Below are 23958 nucleotides of genomic sequence, written 5' to 3'. Positions count from 1 at the left end.
ATCTTTATTTATATTTCTTTGGCAAATCTTCCTGTGAGACTGCTGAGAAAGAGAAGGGGAACGTTGGGTGTGTTTGGCTTAGCTGCGTTAGCATGCCATTCCTCTTCTTCCTTTTCTCTTGGGTTGGTCAAGAGATCGGCATTTATTCGTGGGTTAGCAGCGCTGTCTGTCCCTTGTCCGTGAGGTTGAAATGGCTGGCTGCTTTATCCAGCTGGAAGTAGGTGATTCTAGACCGGCAAGTGACTGCAGATATTTGGTCCTGGTTCATTGCCTTTAACTGGAACTTGCCCTTTAGGCCTGCCCACTATCAACTCTTATTCTCTTACGGGAAAGAATCTCTTGCCTCACTGAATTCTTCCACCCCTGCTGCCGCTGCCGCCGCCGCCGCCGCCTGCTGTTGCTAGACATTAGAATGAGAACTGAGAAACATTAGACATTCTTATTTGAAGTGGAAATGTGATTTTGGCTTATATATTCGTGGTCTTTATAGTCTATGCTTTCCTTAGTGCCTTGCTAAGGAGGTATATAACTTCATACTGCAGACTCCTTTGGCCTTGTACCTTTGTGCCTACATATTAATGAAATTCTTGTTTTGTATATAGTTAAGTTCTTAGATTTATCTTAGTGAATACTAGCTAGTAGAGGTCTAATGGATAAATTATTTGGATACAATTTAAACTTGACATAATTGTTAATAGTTCACCGGATTTTAATTTTGACGTGATGAAACTATTATATTTTTTGTTTTAATTTTTTTTGTGGTCTAATAGATAATATCTTTGTATGCAGATAATCTTACGTCAAAATGGATCGGTTTGGTATTAGTTTTTGTGAAGAAATGGTGGTTTGGAATTGCAAGAAGCACTAGAGGAATCTAAATGCTATTTATTATAATTTTTTTTTGTGAAGATGGTTCATTCGCACATTCGCAAGCTACTTGAGGGATGTTTAGAAATGTTTTTGTTTAAGTTAATACTTTTCTTAAGATGAGTTCAGAAATAAAAATTATGAAAGGGAATGATGCAACTCTCTTTTGTTTATAATAGAGTGAATTAACTCACTTTTATTTATTGAAAATTTGTTGCTTAAGATAATTGATGTTCTGGTTGTGCGTTTATTTGTTGAATAGAGATAATTGTACAAATGGTGCACAATCGTTAACGATATTAGTAATCAAAATAGTCTTTTGCGACGCATGTAGTGTGGGAATATGATCACAACTAACCGATAGCTACGATCAAAACGTCACTTATAATACTAATTTTTTTAATTTGTTTTATCTTTTTCGACGATAGAAACGTCACTAAAAACACACAAAATTCAAACATTTTAGATATTTAGCGACGATAACAATGTTGCTTATATAACAAAAGTTTCAAATTACTAATATTTCTAGTGACGATAAAAACGTTGCTAATAAGATCTTTGTTTTTTTAATTTTTGGACTTATAGCGATGATTAAAACGTCGCTAATAACACTAAAAATTTCAAAAATTTCAAACATTTATCGACGTTAAAAACGTTGCTAATAATGCTTTATTACCGACGATTTTAAAAACGTCGCCAAAAGTTTATCTTTTGCGACATTATTACATTAAATGAGTTAGCGACGAAATTAGAGAAATAGCGATAGTAATAATCATCGGTAAAGATCTACTATTTGATGACGTTAAAATATCGTGGCTATATATCATTGCCGACTATAACATTAGCGACGCTGCCCTGACACTCCAAAAAACGTCGCCAAATAGTATTAGCGACGTTTCTATGATTTTCAGCAATATTTTTTTTGTCGCCAAAGACCCTATTTCTTGTAGTGATGCCTCCCCTTTACATAATGAACCACTCCGTGCATAACTACCCTGAGCGGGATGCCGCACACCAGGTAACCCTCACACGGAAGCCATTATGTAAGTACTGCCACTATTCGACATAAAATATCGCGAGTCTCGTTCTATTTTGCGAACGGAATAATCAAGCTACTATTATTCGGAAGGGCCATTCAACTTTCTTGAAACGCCCGGAAAGGGCCATTCACTTTTCTTCAAGCGCCCGGAAGGGCCAATCACATTACTTACCGAAGGCCATTCAGATTCATCAAAGCGCCCGAGAAAGGCCAATCAAATAGCACACGCCCACACAGGGCAGATCACATGAGTTATGGTAGCTAGGTTCTAGGATTTTCGTTAGGTAATTTATTCAGGTGTCATACATCTATGACTCATAATAATTCCACTATATCACGTGCAGGTCAAATACCTTATTGCACTAAGCCACAATATTTAAAAATATCTCAATTATATTTCATAACCACTTTCATTTTTTTACGTGCCAATATATTATTGCACTAAGCCACAATCCCGTGGGCAAATATTCACAAATACTATACTATCTCATAGTAGCATCTCACATATAAAATAATAGAGTGCTTATACATTTATTTCTCTAAAACTATTGCATTTATATATATATATATATCCCAACATATTATATAATGTCACAATTGCTTCAAACGTATCGCATAATATTTTTTTTATAGCGTTTTAGGAATATTATCTCTCCTAAAGTTTCTATCTCGTCACGTGTCAAAATATACACAATATCAACGTCAAATCATTCTTAGATAATAACAACCAGATTTATACAAGCTCCAGCGGCATTTTAGCATTTGATTTGTTCATACAATTTACAACATAAAATGGCACAATTAAGACAATTAAACTAATATATATATATATATATAATCAAATATATATATATATATATATATATATATATATATATATATATATATATATATGTTTTTAAATGTATACTCACGTCAAATTTTAATTAGATAATGACAAATATATATATATATATATTTTTCGACAATATTTTATTACTATATTTGTCCATATTCTTAAATATGAGAAAAACTGGAAAAAGTCAACATTCCACAGTCAATGGTCAAAGTCAACGGTCAATGGTCAAAGTCAAACTGTTGTTTCTATGTTCAACAGGTTCATGGCTAAGGTCAAAGTTCATGTCATGGCTAAGGTAATGGTTCGGACCCAACTGGCCAAGCCCAAACCTTAGAACCCGGCCCCAAAAGCATAAATGTTGAAAGACCCATATTTAAAAAGAGTTCAAACCCTGGTCCTAAATGACTGGGCTAAACTGACCCGGTTTAACCCGGCCCATAAACTTATTTGGCTCAACTTGAAAATTTCAAAACTAAATAGATCTCCTGCGATCCATTTCAAATTTTAGGGACCAGCCCACATAAACCTTTTAAACCGGCCCAACCACTAACTCATGTTTAGGCCCAAAACAAAATGAATGAATCCGGCCCAACAACTAAACCACCTAAGGCCCAAGCCCCAAGCCCAACCGACCAACAGGTCGTCTCCCTCAGCTGGTAACCAGCTCTCCTCCACCGCCAGCAGCTCAAGTCTGGCCACCACCCCTCACTTCATCAACCCATCGGTTTCACTCCTTGCAACAACCCTTACAACTTTGTCAAACACAAAATCTCACCTCATTAACATCCCAAAACTAGATCTCAATCGCGACCTCCATTAACACCGAATCCAAAGCGTCAAACGGCACTACTGTCGAGCACCCAATCATCCCCACTACCACCAAACATCATCCCATCAAAAACGAAACGAAATTCACAACATCAAGACATAAAATATATATTACTCCTAGCATGGGCGATCTCACCGCCATTATTAATTGTTTAAGCTTTCTCCAAGCTTTAACAGCCCACCCAACTCTCCAATACTCCAACACCTACTACAGCTAATCCACTACGACTAATCATCCGACAATCAAAAGTTCAAAACAACAACAACTACAGCAGTTTTTTTAGTTCAAACAATGAACAAGACGCCTCCGTGCTCACGCCGCCATTAATAGCTTGCTTCGAGCTTCCACCAGCGCCCATCTTCAGTGTCAATACCTCATACCCAACACTCCACCACAGCCACCTAACATCATTCAATCATACCCACCTTAGTGAGGGTTCAAAACCACAACCAGGAGTGTTCAACATATTAGATCTGACTGATTCTTTCTTTTGGGCTTGGCGACGCCATTAACGGCCCGTCAAGCTTCGACAGTTCAAATATCGATTTCCCGAGTCTCAACAGAGTTTCGAAAGACAGTTTAAACCAATTTTAACAACTAGGACGAATAATAATAACCGAATAATGAACGAAAACTTTGAACAGTACAATTATACGTGAAATAGAAAAAACTAATCTACTCACCTGTATAAAAAGCTCGACGAATCTCTCGTAGTCGAACCGTCGCGCTCCAACGCTCGAGCAAACCAGCCGCCTCCATTTTCATTATTATTATTTTTTTATTCTCTAAAAATTCTATTCTCTAGAACAATGTGATTATATACTTGGGTTTGAAACCTAAGCCCAAAACAGACTCGGGCCCAAAAACCAGGCCCACATATCCCAAATCCAATCCAACCAATATTAAATAAATAATTAAATTAATTAATAAATAAATAGATAAATTACGTATTTTAAATATGGGCGTTACATGCTCAGGCAAGCCTGAAGATACAACTCTATTGTTAACTCTCATATAAGATAGGAGAAGTAAAGAACACTCACGATTTTTGTTTAGCTGAAATAGACAAGGATAGATTGCATCATCAAACATCAGTCAAGACATGCTTATCTTTCGGGGCCGCACTAGTAGAAGCAGTGTGCCGAGCAGATCTCAGCATCACACGCATACCTCGCCCCTGCTCCTCGCCCTTAGTCGCTTTATCAGGAGGTGATACTTCTCATCAGTATGCATATTCTCGCGACAAAGCCATGGTATATACTTTTCTGGCTGCTTTTGGCGCTACCCCTTGACATTGTTTGGCATATGCAGTCATCTTAGCTAACTCCCCCTCTAAATCAGTCATAGCCGTAACCAACGCAGAGTTCTCGCCAGCAGCATTCTGATACTTATTTGTCATCACCTCTAGCTTCCTTTTGTCAACTCCCCACGCAGCTCGCATACATCCCAGCTCGACGTGCGGGTTATCATCAGTCTCAATGTTTTGCACAACATCTTTCAGTTTATCATACCCTGCAAGAAACTGCGAGTACAAAGCTAAAGATTAAAATTGCCCTGGACACAAACACAACAACTTAGCGCATAACGAGCTTACCAAACAAGCGGCCATGTCCATCGTCCCCAACAGCGTCTCCATATCTTCATCTTTCACCTCTGCCTTGTCACCATCCAACACGATCCCCTCCAGAAGGCTGGTCGCTATGGGTGCCGAGTCGAAGCTGCAGTAAGAGCGTTTCACCGTGCGCTTCTTCCCCGTCTTCCCCAGGTAGTAGAATTCGCTCCCCACATCCCCGCTTCGGAGGCGAATTCTCACCAAATGACTTGGTGACCTTGCACCAGTTATTTCGGCTCAGCGAAGATGACGATCGATGTCGCCTACCCGCTGTGGCGACCTAAATACAATGCCACCAACCGGACGACCAGATCTCCTAGGTCGCTTGTTACCTTTGGCCCCTATAGAAACAGCCTTCCTCTTACCACGATCACAGTGTACATGAAGGGTCGAACTCCATCTCCTCCATTACCAGAGGCGAAGTTTCTCTCAAACTCCCTTATCCTCTCACATAGTTGCGGCACCTTTCCATAATCAAACCTACGAATAGAGATAATACTGCATGAGTTACAGAACTCCTTCTCAAAAAGGTACATCCAAAAATAGAAACAAACGTACCTGTAGCAGCAGCGACAAAGATAATGCACAGCGTTAGGGCAAAGAGGAGCTAAGACAAGAAGACAAGCAAATACCTTTGGTATTCTACGAGCAGTTTTACTTATTATGTAACGTCTTTTCCCTAAGCACTTCATAATTACCTTGAGAGGCAAACGTCAGGCCATCTGCCCGCCATCATTACGCTCCTTGAACCGCTCATTTTCCTACACGTGTCACACACGTGAGGAAATACTGCCATTCTCGACAATGAACAGAACACCATACGTCCTACTCTATGTGCAGGTCACAGCGATCTAGTAACCTCATTACGGGCGACACCTAAAACTAAAGACAATTTAACGACAAGACGCTCATTCAAGCCTACAGCTTACTTGAAAGTCAGTTATCACCGTAGTACATCCGACATGCATAGTTATAGCAGTATCATCGTTCATACATTCTATCAAGCAAGCGACACACACAACAGAGAAACAAGCAACAAGCATAGCATATAAGCAAAAAACGACCTGTTCGGACAAGCCCCAACCACAGTTCGTTCCTTAGCCGAGTTGCTGAGCTTACTCAGGAAATTCAACCCGGCTAACCAATACTCATCATCACATGGTTACCCCAAACCAGTACGGGATACCAGATCGTTCAAAGTGGTAGCACATAAAAGCAAGAAAAGTTTAACTGCCCGAGTTACCCTGGGAAACCAAATTTATTGTATCACAGCTTACAAGCATACAGATTAGCAAAACGAAGTTACAACTCGCCATCTCCAGGTGCAACAACTAGCTCTCCAGCCACAAGTGACTCGTCAATTTCAGCATCCCTCCCTTCAACCACAACGGACATTCCATCCAAATCCAAACTCATAAGCACATCAGACGCGGCCAGCATTTCAGCGGTACCACACGGCGGCGCGACCGAAGAAGAAGAAGAGAACACTACCGACATCTCCACACTGTTCGGTCGCGGTGACGAGACATCCCATGTGCATGCTCCTCTTTCAAAGTCTTATAGTCCGCTTCCAGCTCAACAAAGTTGGCATCCAGGTCGTCATAGGCCTTCGTAGCGTCTTGAGCAACCTTCTTGCAGTGTAAGGCATACTCGTTCAACCTACCAATTTCCACAGTCGCTGCGATGACGTTCTCATCAGCACCCTGTAGTTTTAGCCTCAGATCTTCTGCCTCGGTATCCTTCAGCATTTTTGCCAGACTCAGAGCTTGGTGTGCTTTCTTCAAGTCTTCAAGCTCCTCACGTTCCATCTTAGTGGCGTCTTGAACGTTTTTTAGCTCGTCTGACAGCTTCACCACAGTTTCTCTATCTGCCTCTGCGAACTGAGCAATCTCTTTCAATTTCTGAAACCCACTCACAAGCTGCAATTGCACACATATGTTAATAACCTGTGTCCAAGATGGCGTACATAATAACAGGTAGATCAAAAGGGGACAAATCCACGTACCAGACATTGCGCGATTTCCATCCGCTTCAAGTTATCAGCCAGCCCTCTGTCATCATTATCCCTTCACGGTTTCCGTCGAGCTATTCGTTTCTAGCAGACAAGCCGATACCTTACTTGACCTGAAGCTACAATCAGTTCACCTCACAATTCGTTGAACACCGTTGTCGTCTAAGTACACAAACTGTGACTCTAAGTCATCCGCAACCATAACTGACTTCCCACTAGCTTTGCGGGGACCTTTCGCCTTCGCCACCGGACTAGGTTCTCGCACCGCAGGAGACGGCCTAGACCCCGCCCCAAAGTTGGCCAAGTCCAAGGCCTTCTCCGGTCGCACCCGACTCTGGCGAGTAACAGTAGCACTAGCCTGGCCACCACCAGAACTGCCCCCCGTGCTGGAGCTTTCACCAAGAGCATGCCGCGCAACTTTGGCAACTCGGGCAGCATCTTGCTCAGAGGCGTCATTTCTTCTCTTCTCCGACCTGCTCCTTAGGTGAGGATTGAAGACCACCGTCTCCAGCTCTACAGGAGCATCAATCGACCCCCCCTTCAGGTCGGGAGCTCGACCCACCAGCCCCTGAAGCACCACCTCCAGAGGGTCGTCTCAGGCCGCCATGAGCCCGATTCCTATCTTCCCATGTTACCAAGTCACTCGCGCGCATCTCCATCACCCCTTTCCTAGTCTGACCTCGAGCTCGGTCCATTTGCGCCTTTCTTTTTTCTCGGATCGCAGGCCCACCCTTTTCCACAAAGAAATGAGCAAATTCAGACAGCTTCGCTTATTTTTGTGCTCGAGTCAGCCACACGAACCTCTCTATCTCCCCACAATCAGTTCGCATTTTCACAGAAAAATCTACAAACAAAGCAAAGACATGGGCCAGTTAGAACAACAGTAAATGACCAAATAAAGCGACAAAAGAAAGACATTCCTACCTACCGGATATGTTACAAATCCTAGTTTGCAACCTACATCCACTAGCACAGTAGTTGTCAACTAGCACACTACACCAAAACTAGAAATCAGTAACGCTTACTTTTTTTAATTAGTAACAGTTTTTTACCGTGAGAGAGTTCCTCACACTTTATTACCGTGTGGAATGATGATAAACTGTTACAATGATATTTTATTAAAATTAAATTAATTTGTAACGGTCTTCAGAGTTATTTTCTTACGAAATATATGCTTGCTAAAGTGTGAACGATTTAAAAAAAACAAAAAGGAGAAATTTGGGAATTTAGGAAAGGAAAAACTTCGCTCTAGTGAAGTTTTTAGCTAATTCACAACACTCATTAAAGAAAGAAACTCTCTTTCATTGATTCTCTCTCGAATAAATCTCTCTCAAATCTCCATCAAAGGCCTCTCAAATCTCTTTCAATCTCTCATCGATGTTTGCCGCCCGTTGTAAGGCACGCCTTCCTTCTTCGTTCAATTACCTAGGGTTTTCTAATTGGTCGATCCACACTTACTTTCTCTCGCGATTTTAATCCACTATGATGTAGGGTTTGCTTGGTCCGATTCAGTCAAGTTCGGTTCGAGTTGCTACAAAAGGTAACGATTTTTACTTTTGGTTTGTGTTTTTATTTGAAGCTACCATCTTATGGTCGATTATTGTTCTTGTTTGTACATGTTTTTATTGATTAATGACTTGTACCTGTGTTCATGTCTGAAATTCTCAACATGCTTCTTCTGAAAACTTTGTTTTTCATTAAAAGCTTAATGACTTATAATTGTGTTCTTGTTTGCACATGCTTTTAATTAATTAACTATCAAGATTCATCCATAGTCACGCCTTAATCCTAAAGTAATGAGAAATTAATTCTTTGAACCAAACAACCCCAACATTGAAACCAGTTTTAGATTCCCTTGAATCTTTACATGCTTCTGATTAGTCGGACTTGTTAATCAATGAGATTGGTGCAATAGCCTTTCTCATTTGTCGGAAAACAATATGTTCGAGAATGTTCATCGGACCAAACTGCCATGAAGTGTCCTTTACATGATCTCTAACGATGAGGCCATGTTGCTAAGAGGTCTTTCACCTTTAGGGTGTGATGAGATAGAAAGCTCCTTTTATCCTTTCTATTTTAAACTAGACGAACACATCAAAGTTGTGTATCTAGTATTGTTTTGTCAAGTATGTATTATTGTTTTACTTGGTGGCGTTTTCTATTTAACAAAGCAAACAATCGTTTTTGGCGTCCTTTTGAACCATCCAAAGTTCATTTGCATTATCGGCTATCAATCTTTTAGTATCTAGTATTGTTTTGTCAAGTATGTATTATTGTTTAGCGGGTGGCGTTTCATGAAGTGTTCCAAGAAAAATGGATTGGCACGGCGTCCTGAGTAAACGAGGATTGACATTGATTTACCAAATTTTAACATGTAATGGGATGGTGGCGGTCTGGCTTAGAGAAGCTCTAAGAGCGTGCTTGATGTGTGACTTATCCACTAATATGAAATCAAGCATGGACCATTCAAGAAAATCTGAGGAGATGACACGAGACTTTTTGAAGGACAACCAAAACTGTCTTGTGTTTACTTTTTACCCTATCTTGAATGTTCGACTTCCATGCCCCGTCCCAGATTTAGCATTAATTTCTTGTATATAAATCGGTGAAGACTGATTTGCGATACAACTCACAAACCTCTCGCACCAAAAGCGCACAAACTTTTCTCCGATTATCTTTTTTTCGTTCAGTCTTGCAGATTCCAGATTCTATAACAAGATCTTCTATATTTCCTCTTCTCTTTTATGCGCTAATTACTTTCTTCAACAAAGTCCTTAAGATTGTTCCCATCCCGTGAAACCGGTATTTCCTTACTTTGTTGAAGACTATTATATTACTACTATCTTCAACTACTTTATTTACCGGGACTCTAATATGTATATTTCAAATTCTTAGTTAGTTGTGTAAACACTTGAATAGCAATGAAGAATTCAGTTTTGGATCGAAGTTTTACATAGAAAGTGAAGAAGATGAAGAGAAAGTGTCGCCGGATAAAGGAGACGATGTGAATGGATACAATTTGATTCATCTTCTACGGTTTCTTCGATTGAAAGTTTAACAACATAATAGACCTGGTTCTTACAACACTTCATGGCCACGAGTTACAGGTCTTTTATCTCTCTTCTTTGTTATGTTTTGGTTCTTCTTAACTGTTTGTATGGTCCATGATTTACTTTTTATTCTCTAGGCTTATTGTCGCGTTGCATGTGGCTGGATAACTCACTGCCCATGTTCGATCGATCACTTGTTCCAACCTCTCCAAGGATGATATCATTACTTCTTTAGATGATGTTACCTGAAAATAAATTAAATGAGAGCTTTTTATTTGGAGAAAAAAAAAAAGTATTACTAAGATTATAAATTGTTTTTGAGAGCCCGCATTACATTATAAATTTTAAAGAGACGGATGGGGAAAATGGAAAAGATTTTGACAAGCTTTCATTTTCGTCATATTCTTCTTATGTGTTCTTTTGCAATGAATGCATTGATTATCCTAAAACAATCCCCCACACTATGAAGTATGAAAGCATTGTTTTCTTTCATCATTTGTTCCTATCTGGTGGCCCTAGTAGTGTCTAGAGATGACATGAATTCGAGAGTCGAGACAACAGATGTCCTCCGCCCAGTTGGACGAAAATCAGATCTACTCCTTCAACAAAACAATCGCCTAGCTAACTCACGAAATGGCGAGATACAATGTTGGGTCGCTTGTTTTTGTGTGGCGGCGAGTGTGTCTAAATTTTAGACCATTCTTTGCAACACTGACCACGTAAAATTAGCTATAATACAAAATTGATCAAGCATGTGGGGTATGGTGTTTATTCAAAGGACAGATCCAAAACATCAGACATCTAATCCAATTAATGTAATTGACATGTCCATCTTGTCACCATTCATTATGTATGCCCAAATAGGGTGCATTCTGATATTTCAAAAATTCAAAGTATTGGGTGCTATCTGTAGTCCTGTAGATCCATCGATTATATATTTATATGACAGCTTATCAGGAAAAATGCTAGTAAGTAAGTTTCTGATGTAGGTGCTTATATTGTACAAGTATATCCCTTTTTATGAGAATCCGTCTTCGTGAAGCAATACTCTCTTTTAGTCTTATGTTGGGCTAGCTGTTGGATCTCCATATGATTGCATATTTGCATGACATTAGTCCGACTTAATGTTTAATGAACTCTTGATCCAGTGTAAATCTAAGCCAAAAATGTGTTTCTTAACTTTCTATATTACATCTAAACAGAAAGTTTAAAACCGTGTATCCTGTTAATTTTTCAGCAGTCTATAGATATGTATAGTAGCGCACAATCTCGAAAGTATTGGGTTTTGGGCAGTCCGTCCCTGTCCAAAATCAGCAGTTCTTTCCTCTCTTCTTCCCTCGACAAGGCGGCATACCCCCACAAAATCTGTCATCCTTGATTAAGCCATTGTTACCAGTAAGCAATGAGCAACAAGAAGAGCAACAACATCAACGTCGCGAGTTCTCATTCTTTGCTTCCACCACTTCCAACAAAAAGGTCTTTCATTAAGAAGGCAAGCCCCCGAAAGCAGCAGACTCATTCCAAGGTCACGACGAGGTAGCAGGTCCTCGCCAGTGCTCTTATGGACAAGCGGTTTTAAATGGTAAGTAAACTTCCTAACCTAGCTAATTACTAACTGAATAGATTTCTGCTCACCAACATTTTCTGCAAGCAAAAAAAAAACATTTAACCGCAAGCTTGTGTTGGGTGTGAGTGATTGGATACAATGTGTAGGATCTCAAAACCTACAACATGGTAGTGGGCAAGTGGCCTAGTTTTATTGAGAATTAAACATTTAAACCTGCATATATATATCCAACCACTTACTAATTAACACCATGGTATTGAGCGTAATCGGGGACAAGATTCCACAAGTCCCCAATGACATAACGTACTAATATAATGGAGCGGGGAATAGTGAAATGAAAGTTGTTGACGAATACATATCATCTACTAATGTGCTAAAATCGACAAAAATGTTATTGTGGCGTGTATTATTTCATAAAATACATGAGAGTCCGAGTTCCAATACTTATTACCATTGGTGGACATCACACAAGAACCCAATAATTGCAAATCCAAATGTTAAAAGGGCATGATTTGAACTGTGCTAATATTCACCTTTCTAAGACAAAATGCATTGTCAATTTAGTACATCAATACTTCACCCGCCTCAACGCACAAAAATAGTAAATTATATTGGAAGGCCATGGAAAACAAAAACTTATCCAACTGAAAAAAAAAAAACTTATATTTCCTTGAAAGTAAATGTGACGACACATATATTTCCCATAAAGATATTCTAATGGTGTCAAATATCAACTTACCTTTGTTTATCATTATTCTTCAAATATCGAACTGCTTGGCTGATTTATATGGATGTCACAAAATGGATTTTGGCTTATGTTTTTTTGTCATTCGCAACTTCATTTATCCGAGGTGGTCCAACTTCATCGATAGTGGTGTTCACCTTACCCCCTATTAGTTATTATAGCCTACTTCTCTTCCAATTAGATTTATCAACTCAATTACATTCATCTTTAATTGCAAAACACAATCCTTTCATTTTTTATTTTTTTTTCTCCTTGTCTCTGTCCATGTTGTCACAGTATCATCTTTCTTCCAGAATGCTAGGTGTTCCATTGACATAATATGGTTGCTGGGCATTATTAAGATAGGTTCTTTCTTTTAAATTCTCCACAAATGTACTATGACAATGAAACTGGTGGCGTGTGGAAAATCGTTAGGTATGAATATGTTACTTTAACTCAGCTAGGAGATGCCAAGGCAAATGAATGAACAAAAGGTTGGGAAAGGAATGACCATCCAGTCAAGCTATGTATGAAAACATAAAAATCGTTGAAACCTAAGTAAGATGGACATTTCATATTTCTCCCAAAAAAAAATCTTCTCCACTCCGCTCATGCCCCCATTGCAATGTAGTAAGATGGACATTTGAGTTACGATGCCGCAAAACAATCTACTCAAAACTAACACTGCTACAATTTTCTTTCTTATTTTTTTATGTCTTAAGGGAGCCTTTGTCTAGTGGAACATGGAAAGTAGAATCTACTCTTTTTGTTGGGCATGCCGGAAGTGTTGAGGATCTCCAGGTACACTCTAACTTAATTAACGAAACTTCTTCGTTTTTTTGTGTGGGTGTTTTAATGCGGTAAACCTTCAATTTGTAGTCTATTCTGTTCTAAAAGTTGTCTAAATTCCTTCATATTGTCTATTAATGAGTTTTGTTTTGGAAGATAGGTTCTTACATGTGAGTAGTGTGAATGTATGGTGTGTATATATTCGAAGTGTTGTATCTCGGGTTGGAACTAATAGAAGTGTATAACACTGATATAAGTGGAAGTGATGTATACGTTGTTTTCATTTTAATTTTGGTATATAATTTATAGTGTTCTTTTGATTCGAGGATTGGTTATTTGACTTAACTGGCATTGGTCGAGATGGTTAAGTAGCTGGTTCTACGAATCAATATATATTTGAGTAGCTAGTTCTACGAATCAATATATATTTGAGTAGCTAGTTCTACGAATTAATATATTATTTGATTTTCAGGTTATGACAGGATTTATGTATATGAAATGTTGAAAATACAGAGGAGACTCTGCCGAAATTTCTGTCTTTCGTCAAGGTGTCTGACAAGGTTATAGGGTTTTGGGGCGTTATATAAACTTTCATGTCTATACTATGCTTCTATTGCTACTAGCCTGTGAATTCCGTAGTTTGAGTATAAGGAGCTACTACTTAAAAATAGGATATAAGTATATATCTATACATATTTGTTTTCTACTGCCTGACTCATTTTTATATATTTCTATTGGTGTATAGGATGAAAGGGACTTTTCTGATGATACCATCCCAAAATCATTCCCTGATGCTTGCAACTACTGAAGGTGCTAGTTCTATACAAATGACGTGAGAGTTTGAGTTTAAAGACAAGTCCCATTGATTTGGAAAAAATTATTGTATTTCATTCGTGACAAGTCCTATTTATGAAAGATGTTTTGGTGATGTTATTTTAATAAAAGATTATATGATTGGATGTACTTGTGAGATTAATTTCTTGTTTATGTTATAGATGATTGTAGAATACCTAATAAGTGGGGGCATCTTTATGCAGGTTCAGTAGTCTCCCAAAAAGGGTAGTTTTGGGGGAAATTATTTTTTTTACATATGAAATAATTTTGTAATGGTGGAAAACCGTAACTAAGCTTTGAAATGAGTAACACTTACGAAGCAGCAAAACTGTTACCAAAAGAAAATTAATCGTTACAAATTTTATAAATCAGTAACACAAAAAAGCGTTACTGAGGTTAGAAAAGAGTAACACAAAAAAGCGTTACTAATTTTATAAAACCGTTACTAATGTTAGAAAAGAGTAACACAAAAAAAACGTTACTAACTTTATAAAACCGTTACTGAAGAGTAATACAATTGAGCAAAAAAAACCGTTAGCAAATATTTTAAGTTACGGAAAAAACCGTTAGCAAAATAATACTTTGTAACGCTTTTAAACCGTTACAAATATTTGTAACAGATTACCCACGCCCAAACTGTTACGGATAAAAAGCGTTACAAATATTTTTTGTAACGGTTTTTGACTGTTAGTAATAGCCTATTATGGTATAGTGGCAGCAACGGCCTCTTTGTCCAGGCCTCGTTGCTTACACCGTCAATCACAGTAGAACGCGTCATCATAGTTTGCAAACTAAAGTTCAGATTACCAGATCGCCTCACAACATTATGCTATATTATGTCGGATACCCCTATGTGGTATTCCCCACTCACATTCAACAGGTCGAACACCCTAAACAGTCGCCAGGTGTTACCAACAAACTGACAGGGAGACTTCCAACAATGAGCCAAGAAGTCACAAACCAGTTTTGAGAATGGTATTTGCATATACGCTCTCAGTTGGCCCTCACAAATGATTACCCCACCATTCGGCGGGTTGTACTCCTCACTACGTATGTTTTCACTCAACCGTGGTTCGTATATCTCCAGATCGGGAACGTTGATCCCATAAGCTGCCCTTAGCTCGAGGAACGACCTCGCAGCACGACGATCCACCGTCCTAGGGAGCAACCCACTTGACGACAAACCCTCCCCTCGACCTGACGTGCTGGCCACAGCACCTTTTGACCCAGATCGTGTATTACCCTCGTCTACCCTAACTTCCTCTTCCCACCCAACCTGAATGTCAAGATTCACCGATTCTTCCTTATCATCCTCATACTCACCACAACTTAATGAGACCTCCCGAACCTCTTCAGACCGAGTATCATCAGAATCAGACATTACGACGTCTCCTTCTTATCAACTACCCAAGCTTAAACCCTACAGCCTAACACTGACCTACCTACTCAATAAATCGCACTTGAACAAGAGGAAAACAAAATTGAAAATGAAAAGGCAGCAGCAGCAGAAGCACTCACCTGAGAAACCCTAGCTTGCGTTTTTTGCTGGAGAAGGAAACAGGAAATACTTTTTCGAGTGTCCCAAATTTGATTTTGTGCAACCGCCCGTTCAGTTACCAAGAAGTTATGATTACAGTCTATGCCATAGCCCGCACACGTGTTCCAAGGACCTGCCTTTTCAAAGTTCCGAATAACGCGGCGACACATTTCTTTACCAACTGCTACGATTCTGTCACGCGCCAATCATGTGCCAATTTCCTTTTCCCGCCAAATCATCATGCCACAAGATTCAAACTTTACGACATCTCAGTCAGATCGTTCACCATAGCTCGCTCATGCTCCACACGTACTTCCGTTTTTCTTTCAACAGATCGCTTCCATGGACGTAAACAATCTACTGAGAGGGGGTTGTGTAGGGGAGTAATATCCTCATTAAGGAATATTACACACGCGAAGCATAAGCGAACTCAAGACATCGACCTCCAAGACCGATCTGTGAGCAGCTCCCTTCATGTAGGTGGTACGCTTAAGCTCGTTCAAAAATATCTCAAGACGAATAGATGATTTGGAGTATTTAACCTCGGATAAAAACACCACCAGATGTAATCATCACCAAAATCTTACATTTACATCCCATCACAGGAAAATATGGACTACCGCACCCACTCCCAATCAGCACACAACTCCTACTAAAACCAACCTAACACACATTCATAATCTCCACCCTACATATGTACAAGAGAGTACACGTGTCTCAAGGATCAACACTCCTTTAGGCCTATAAATACTACCTACTTGAACTACGTGAGACCTGATTCTTCTCTCCCCTAAAAAAATCAAGAGAGGATACGTAGGCAGCTCGCTCATTAGCGAACTCGGTCTCTCCAAAACCCAAACCCATCTTCCTCTCTTCCATGGTATGTAAAGGAAAACCAAAACCCGCCTTTACAGTATTTATGCATGTAAGATATTAATCTTTGATATTTGATGACGACCATTGGCTTTGGTCTGAACAGATGGTCAGTGATAATTTGGAAGCTTTGAGGACATCATATAAGAAGATAAATCCTTTTGGGGTACCATTTGCTACAACAAATATGGGTTCTGCCATTCTAGCAATGGATCTGGTAAAAGATAATCTGCTAATCTTGATTTGTATTTCTCCGTTCGAGCTTCTAAATGTCTCTTCACTCTCTTGCGTTGCTTATCAGGGATGGATGGGCCCTAATTATTCAATTTCAACTGCTTGCGCAACAAGTAACTTTTGTATACTAAACGCGGCAAACGATGCTGTAAGTTTTTTTGCTTCGTTTAGGATAGTCAATAACTCAGTATCACCAAATAAACATTTGCTCTTTAGTGCTTAAGAAACAAATTACTTTCTTACTCCTAATAGGAAAATAAAGATGTTGCCGATTCGTCTATTAATGAACTGGCACTTTGTAGGACATGATGCTTTGTGGTGGCTCTGATTCCATGATCGTTCCCATTTGTACTCGGAACTTCCCTCTCTCTTTTTGTTCTCATCGACACCACTTTGTGAAGAATGAGATCGTCATTTCCTGTTTGTTGAATGCTTGTTGCAGGCTTGGGAGGTTTCACGGCGTGCCGAGCTCTTTCACAGAGGAATGCTGATCCAACTAAAGCTTCACGACCTTGTGATATTGTAAATATTAGCTTCCATTTTTTTCTTAGATTCTGTGTTATGCTTCTTTCCACGTTTTAAATTTAATGACAAAAGTTAAAAATTCAGATGCCATTTCATTTCTGAACAAAGACTTTAGTAACCAATCTAAAACGTAGGACTTGCACCATGTAAATGTTTTGTGTACAAAAAGAGATTTACTATGCATATTTTCTTTTGTACCACAAGTGAGGTATTGGTTAAGGGTTTTTAGTCAGAGCTCAAAATCAGCTGTAGATGTGCATGTGTGTATTTTGTATATCAGTCACAAATTTTTTCTAAATGCTATTAATCTGCAAATCAAAGATTTTTTTTTTTTTTTTTTGGCAATCCTGTTTTAAATGAGATCAGTAACTCTTTGATGCTGGCGGGATTCGAGCCTCAGACTTCTGGTATCATCACCCCAAGGTTTTACCGACTTTGCTAGTTGGCACCTGCAAATCAAAGATTTCACTTTTCTTGTGTTGCATAATATTGTTTGACATACTATTGTTTAACCAACTTGTATTTGAAGTTTCTGAACCTGATAAACAGTATTGGGATTAACAGGATCGTGATGGATTTGTTATGGGAGAAGGGGCTGGTGCTCTTCTTTTAGAAGAACTAGAACATGCGAAGGTAATAACTCATCTAAGGTATCGTTTTATCTGATTTTTTTGGAATTTCAAAGAGCTTTAAATCCTTTCTTGGCAATTCCAAGAGGAGGGGGGCAAACATCTACGCGGAATTCTTAGGTGGAAGCATTAGCTGTGATTCTTATCATGTGACCCAGCCTCATCCTGAAGGTTTAAATCTTAACTTTAGTTCCAATCTATAAAGACAATGGTAAGCGCAAAGAAATTATTAAGCAGGGCTCTAGCCTTATTAGTGTACTTGAGGGATCATCTATGCTAGTACAGTATATATGTGTCCCAAGCATCAACTATCGACTCTGATTTTTAATTTGGAAAAGCAGGGGCGGGTATAACTCTTTGCATGGAGAATGCCTTGGCTCAATCTGGGGTAGCCAGAGAAGATGTCAACTACATAAACGCTCATGCCACATCAACAAAAGCTGAGGACGTTTTAGAGTACCATGCACTTGCCCGTTGTTTTGGGCAGAACCCTGAAGTAAGTGAAGGAAGTCAAGTTCTTATCTGGTTCTTACCTCTCTTTACAATCAGAACAACTTGCCTTACAATGATAAGTTTTGCAGCTAAAAGTGAACTCAACAAAATCAATGATTGGTCACCTATTAGGAGCTGCTGGTGCTGTGGAAGCAGTTGCAACGATACAGGTAAACAGCACCCTAGCTTTTGCTAGTTGTAATTATCACATCATTCAGGATATGCTCATCATGTATGCTCACCATACATGATTCTTAAAGCATCTAATCAGACTACAGACACATTTGGCTAGTTAACACTTTACGTACACATGCAGCATGTTCTGGTTCACTCTCACTTGGAGATTCTTGGAGATTTGTTAGTCTTTCTAAAATGGAATTTGATCGCACATTTTGAGTTGTAAGCAACTATGCACTAAACAAACTCTCAAATGCAAGACAAACACGTCACCGGGACAGATGAAATTGTCAAATATAAGTAAGGTAATTGTATGTGCCACCATATCTGCACCCATATAAACAACAACTATCGGTGGTTACCATTATAGCGCCACTCACTACTATGTACGATACCCAAAACTATGGCATGTCAGCGCCGCCCAAAGTTCTGGTGTGCCAACGCCGCCCAAAATTATGGCATGCCAATGCTGCCCAAAATTATGGCATGCTAGCGCCGCCTATAATTATGGCATGCCTGCCAGTCCCAAAATTATGGCATATCTGCTCTGCCCAAAATTATAGCACCATAAGCTAGATATATCAGGTTCAGATTTAGAAAACATATTTGTCAAGATATGCTTATATATTAAGACTTTATATAATTATATAATATTTTCTAATAATTAATGAAATAATATTTTTCATTATTATCCTATAAATACCACATTCCTTTGAAACAAAGAACTACGTTGATTTGAGAGACTTGATTCCGGAAAACGATTCGGATACATAGGTAGCTTTTGTGGTATAGTCTCAACAATTCATTACAACAACCTCCCTAACGAAATCATTGGTGTGTTTGGGGGAGTTCTACCAAAACATAATTGGCGACGTCTATGGTTCTTACCAACGGACCTTCTTCCACGTTTTCTCCTCCAAGCTCCATTAATGGCGACTACTACAAGATCTCAAGTAAGCAAGAATACAAGAGCACAACAACAAGATGAGAACAACTTACCAAATCTTGAAGTTCCAATCATTCAAACTCCACTAGCTAGATCACCAAAATCCTCTAGATCAAGCTCACCTTCACAACAACAAGTGTCGACAACCAAAGATCTAAACATACACGACCTCAGGCTCCAACTTCTCATTTTCAGGATCTAGATACTACAAATGCATAGGGCTGGTCATGAGACTCGGTGCTCGTGAGTAACTCGGTGCTCGGCTCGTTTTGAGATCGGCTCGTGCTCGCTCATGAAAAAATATGAGTCAAATATGAGTTTAGTTTTAGGCTCGTTTCGAAGTTCGAAGTTCAGATCTGAGAGTTAAGTAGCTCGCGAGCTACTCATTATTTTATTATTATTATTTTTTCTATATATCATATATGATACAAAAAATACCCAGGCCCATAAACACATTAACCCACAAGGTAAAACCCTAAAAAATAGCCAAAGCACCAAAACTTAGAGGCGGCTCTCAAAAACTGAGATGTTTTGTGCAGCAGAACTGCAGAAGAAAAGGTTTTTGAATAACACTAGTTGTCAATATAGGAAAGAGTATGTGAAGCCTGGAGCTCTTCGTTTGTTATACTCGGGTTTGTTATACTCGGGCCATAGCTCATTTCTTGATTGTATCAGTGATTACTCTTGTCTGTAATTTTTGTCAATCTCACATTGGGAGGATTCAAGTACAAAGTGTAATTTTAGTGATCAGTGTTATTCTTTGTTTGGATTGTAAATTAGCTTTTTTTTATTCATGTACAAGTTATATGCAGACAGCTTCGTATGTTGTAGTTGTCAGGGACTTTATGAGTCACTGATAATTGATATATCTTTCAATGAATCAGTTTTGAGCATAATTGTGGTGTTTCATATATGATTTCTCAACTGCGCGTCTTGTGTTTTTTCTCTTTTTATTTTTAAAAAAAAATAGTTCTTGTCTTAGATTCAGCTCACGAGCTACGAGTCTCTAGTTCACTCGAGCTCGTTTTGTAAAACGAGTCGAGCTCGAGCTTATTGTAATTCAAAATGAGTCGAGTTTGAGCACAAAGTGGAGCTCGACCTTGAGTTTGAGCTCGGCTCGAACTCGACTCGAAAACTCACGAGCCGAATCTGAGCATGCCAATACTCGGCTCGCTCAACTCGATGACCACCCCTACAAATGCAAATGATCTAGATCCAGAAAATTAAATAGGGAGATAGGTCATGACTACATTACATTAAAAATGATGCGTCAAAGGTTCATAAGAGAGAAGGAACATAACAACAACTTGCATAAGCAACTAGACAAAGGAATGAAAATACAAACGAATGATGCCGATGCTGCGTCTTCCACACCGTCAAGAGCCCCAAAATTTGGTAGAAATCGGAGCATATTCAACCAAAGAAAAAACAAGAATGGCAGATTTCGCATATTGTAACCTATCAGCGAAAATCATCAAAATCAATCCAGAGCAATCGTTCATACCATCCGAGGAACCGATCTGACTCTTGATATAACCAAGATGATTATAACACCTCGTTTTTTTTTTTTTTTCCTAGTACCATAAATAATAATAATAAAAATAATAAGAATAGATAAAATAAAAATAGGATAAATATTAGTTAAGGATAGGAAACCCCGTAGGTAAAAAGATAAACCTTCATCCCTATTTTTCGGGGGTTTTAAAACAAAAAGGAACACACATAGGAGTTCACATGGAGAGTTTTTTTTACACAGAGGGAATTTTACACAGAGAAAAAAAAAAGTTTTACACATAAAGGAGAAGGGAGAATTCTTGTTGGAAATCTAGTGTTAGATAGCTGATAGCATGAGCGTATCACGAGTAAGTAGATAATACAGCTTTCACTGAACATGCATTCTTACGTCTGTTTTTAAGTTTACTAACAAAGATATAAGTTTTTCTGCTCATTTATTCTTCTGCTCATTCTGTGCTCATTCTATATGCGGCCGAATTTGGAATACATACTGTTGTGAATACTGTCGAATATTTATTTAATTTGTATAGTTTATCTACTGCATTTTTTTTTATTCAAATGGTTCTAAATTGTTAATGGTTGATATATTGAGTGTAGAGGTTTTGTTGGACTATTGAATTGTTTGAATGATCATATAGGTTGTGGATTATGTCATTTGGTTGGGTTTTTTTGAGTTTTGTGGTTTGGGTACTGTACTGTTGAAGCTTTTAAGGGCAGTAATGGTGTCAAGATCGAATTTGGTGGAGGTGAATAAATCGAGTTTTTAGTATAGCATAGTGTTTGGTTTTGTTGGTGATCAAAACCCAACTATTTCGGTGGGTTGTATGGGTACTATTGAAGGTCCCAAGGTTGTTAATGGCATCAAAACGTGATTTGTGAGGAGTGGGGAAATCGAGTTTTGATTGTACCACAGATTGGGTTTTCGGTGAAGGTTAAAACAGATGGGTTTAGAGGGGACAAAGGTTGGTGGTTGATGGTGGCTGATCGGTGGAGGTGGTGAGCTGTTGAGGAAAAAGAAGGAGGTGGTGGCGATTATGTTTCTTTTTTTGTTAGGCTTGGGCCGAAATCAGACTTATGGGCTTGAATTGTTTTAAGAAATAGAACTTGTGGGCTTAAGTTTGTTTAGACTTTTGGGCTTGGGCCGGAGTAAAAGCCTTTTGTTTCTTTGGGCCGGTTTTAAGTTTTTTGTGGGCTGGATCCTTAATATTTTAAAGTGGGTCGGTTCTATTGTTAAGATTTGGATCTGTTAGTCGTCTTTGAATGACTTGGCGTGCTTTAGATGTCTTAGCGCTGGTCTGATTCCGAGCTAAATTTTGATTTAGTTAGAGTTTGAACTAGATTTTTAAGAAAACATGGAAAATTAAGATCTGGAAGTCTTCTTTCTATTACAATTGGCTTCATCACATTCCGAGACCCGTGGAATTAATTATGGCGTTTGGAAGTTTGACTGGCAGAAAATAGTGCATCAGAAATCAGTTTCTGTGCACTGTTTTCGAACCTAGTTTTCGTACATTTAGAATGAGATTGAGTATTTTTGTAAAACATAAAAAAGTAAGTTATGTGTGTTAGATTTTCAACGCAAAAAGCCTTAATACATTTGGATACATGTGGAAAGAGTTATGTCATTCGTAAGATAGTCCGTCAGAAATCTAATTTGCTGAAATTAGGATTTTTACCGTCTTCAACCTAAGTTTTTTTCTAGATGGGCTGAGATTGGGACTTCGAGTTCTACATGAAAAAGTATGCCTACATACCCTAGTTTATAAATAATTAAGTTACAAATCATTTGGATGAATGTAGGAAAAACTATAGCATTGACAAGTTGGCTAGAAAACCTACCGTGTTATCATTTATGTGCATGAAACTATTTTGGGAAATATGTCTAGTAATGAACTAAGAGTCTCTTAAACTCTTCTTGAGTGTTTTATATAATGTTTGTAGTCTACTTTTAGACTGTGGCTTTATTTGGAACTGACATGGTTCATAAGATCAATTTTTTTAGAATCAAAAGTAGAGAAAAATATGATTGTGAGTTTTTGGATTTAAAGGTTCATAGTGTATCTCTAGGTATGGAACTTTACGTATATGATTGTGGGAGTATTTGAAACTTATTGTATGTGATTCTTTATAGTATAAATTGTTGTTTTCCTTAAAGGTACATACAAGAATATTGATATTTATTAATTAGTTAAGAGCTACGTAAGGCTTGATTCTAATCTTGAAAGATTGGATACGTAGGCAGCCTTATGTACAAGTGCAGCCACTATATTATATATTATATATTAGTTTTTGTGATAACTATATGTGTATAATATTAATATTTAATTGTGTACGTGATTGTGGCTGTTTGAATTGTATTTGATTGATGACCATTCATGTAGCGTTCAATAATATTTAAATGCGTGATTGATTTGTATTGATGCATGAAAATAACTTTCTGCACGTGTGATCAATTATTGTGCATGATTAATGCTAGTGCAATGATAAGTGAGCTGAGAATAATATTTTCAACGAGTCGACCACACCTTTAGAACTCTCCACGCCTCAAGATTTGGTAATGATATATTATGACTTGAGATGTCATGTGATAGGAAGGTATTCATTGAATGTGCCATGAATGACCTGTTAGTGTTATGATGGGTATTCCTTGAATGTGGCGGGAATGACCCAAGGTATTCATTGAATATGCCATGAATGGCCTATTAGTGTATGATGGGTATTCTTTGAATGTGGCGGGAATAACCCAAGGTATTCATTGAATGTGTCATGAATGACCTATTAGTGTTATGATGGTATTCCTTGAATGTGGCGGGAATGACCCAAAGTATTCATTGAATATGCCATGAATGACCTATTAGTGTATGATGGGT

At 38.5% G+C, this 23958-nt stretch overlaps 1 protein-coding gene and 1 long non-coding RNA gene across 2 annotated transcripts in view; both read left to right on the top strand.

Annotated features, from left to right (window-relative positions):
• Positions 1-23958, top strand: part of LOC147502268 (3-oxoacyl-[acyl-carrier-protein] synthase II, chloroplastic-like) — a 59444-nt gene that overhangs the window by 17064 nt on the left and 18422 nt on the right. Inside the window, exons 5-12 of the mRNA XM_086604494.1 lie at positions 16677-16787; positions 16872-16952; positions 17107-17152; positions 17247-17326; positions 17894-17962; positions 18045-18129; positions 18300-18454; positions 18540-18620. Coding sequence (XP_086460620.1) covers positions 16677-16787; positions 16872-16952; positions 17107-17152; positions 17247-17326; positions 17894-17962; positions 18045-18129; positions 18300-18454; positions 18540-18620 — 708 coding nt within the window. The remainder of the gene's footprint in view (positions 1-16676; positions 16788-16871; positions 16953-17106; positions 17153-17246; positions 17327-17893; positions 17963-18044; positions 18130-18299; positions 18455-18539; positions 18621-23958) is intronic.
• Positions 11754-14119, top strand: LOC147502269 (uncharacterized). The gene is made up of 3 exons (XR_015221645.1): positions 11754-11828; positions 13260-13338; positions 14072-14119. It is a non-coding gene; the product is annotated as an uncharacterized LOC147502269 (long non-coding RNA).

Source organism: Coptis chinensis, chromosome 4 (assembly GCF_015680905.1).
Source record: "Coptis chinensis isolate HL-2020 chromosome 4, ASM1568090v1, whole genome shotgun sequence".
Classification (NCBI taxonomy): domain Eukaryota; kingdom Viridiplantae; phylum Streptophyta; class Magnoliopsida; order Ranunculales; family Ranunculaceae; genus Coptis; species Coptis chinensis.
The sequence above is the reverse complement of the archived record's forward strand: the minus strand, read 5'-3'. Positions and strand labels throughout refer to the sequence as shown.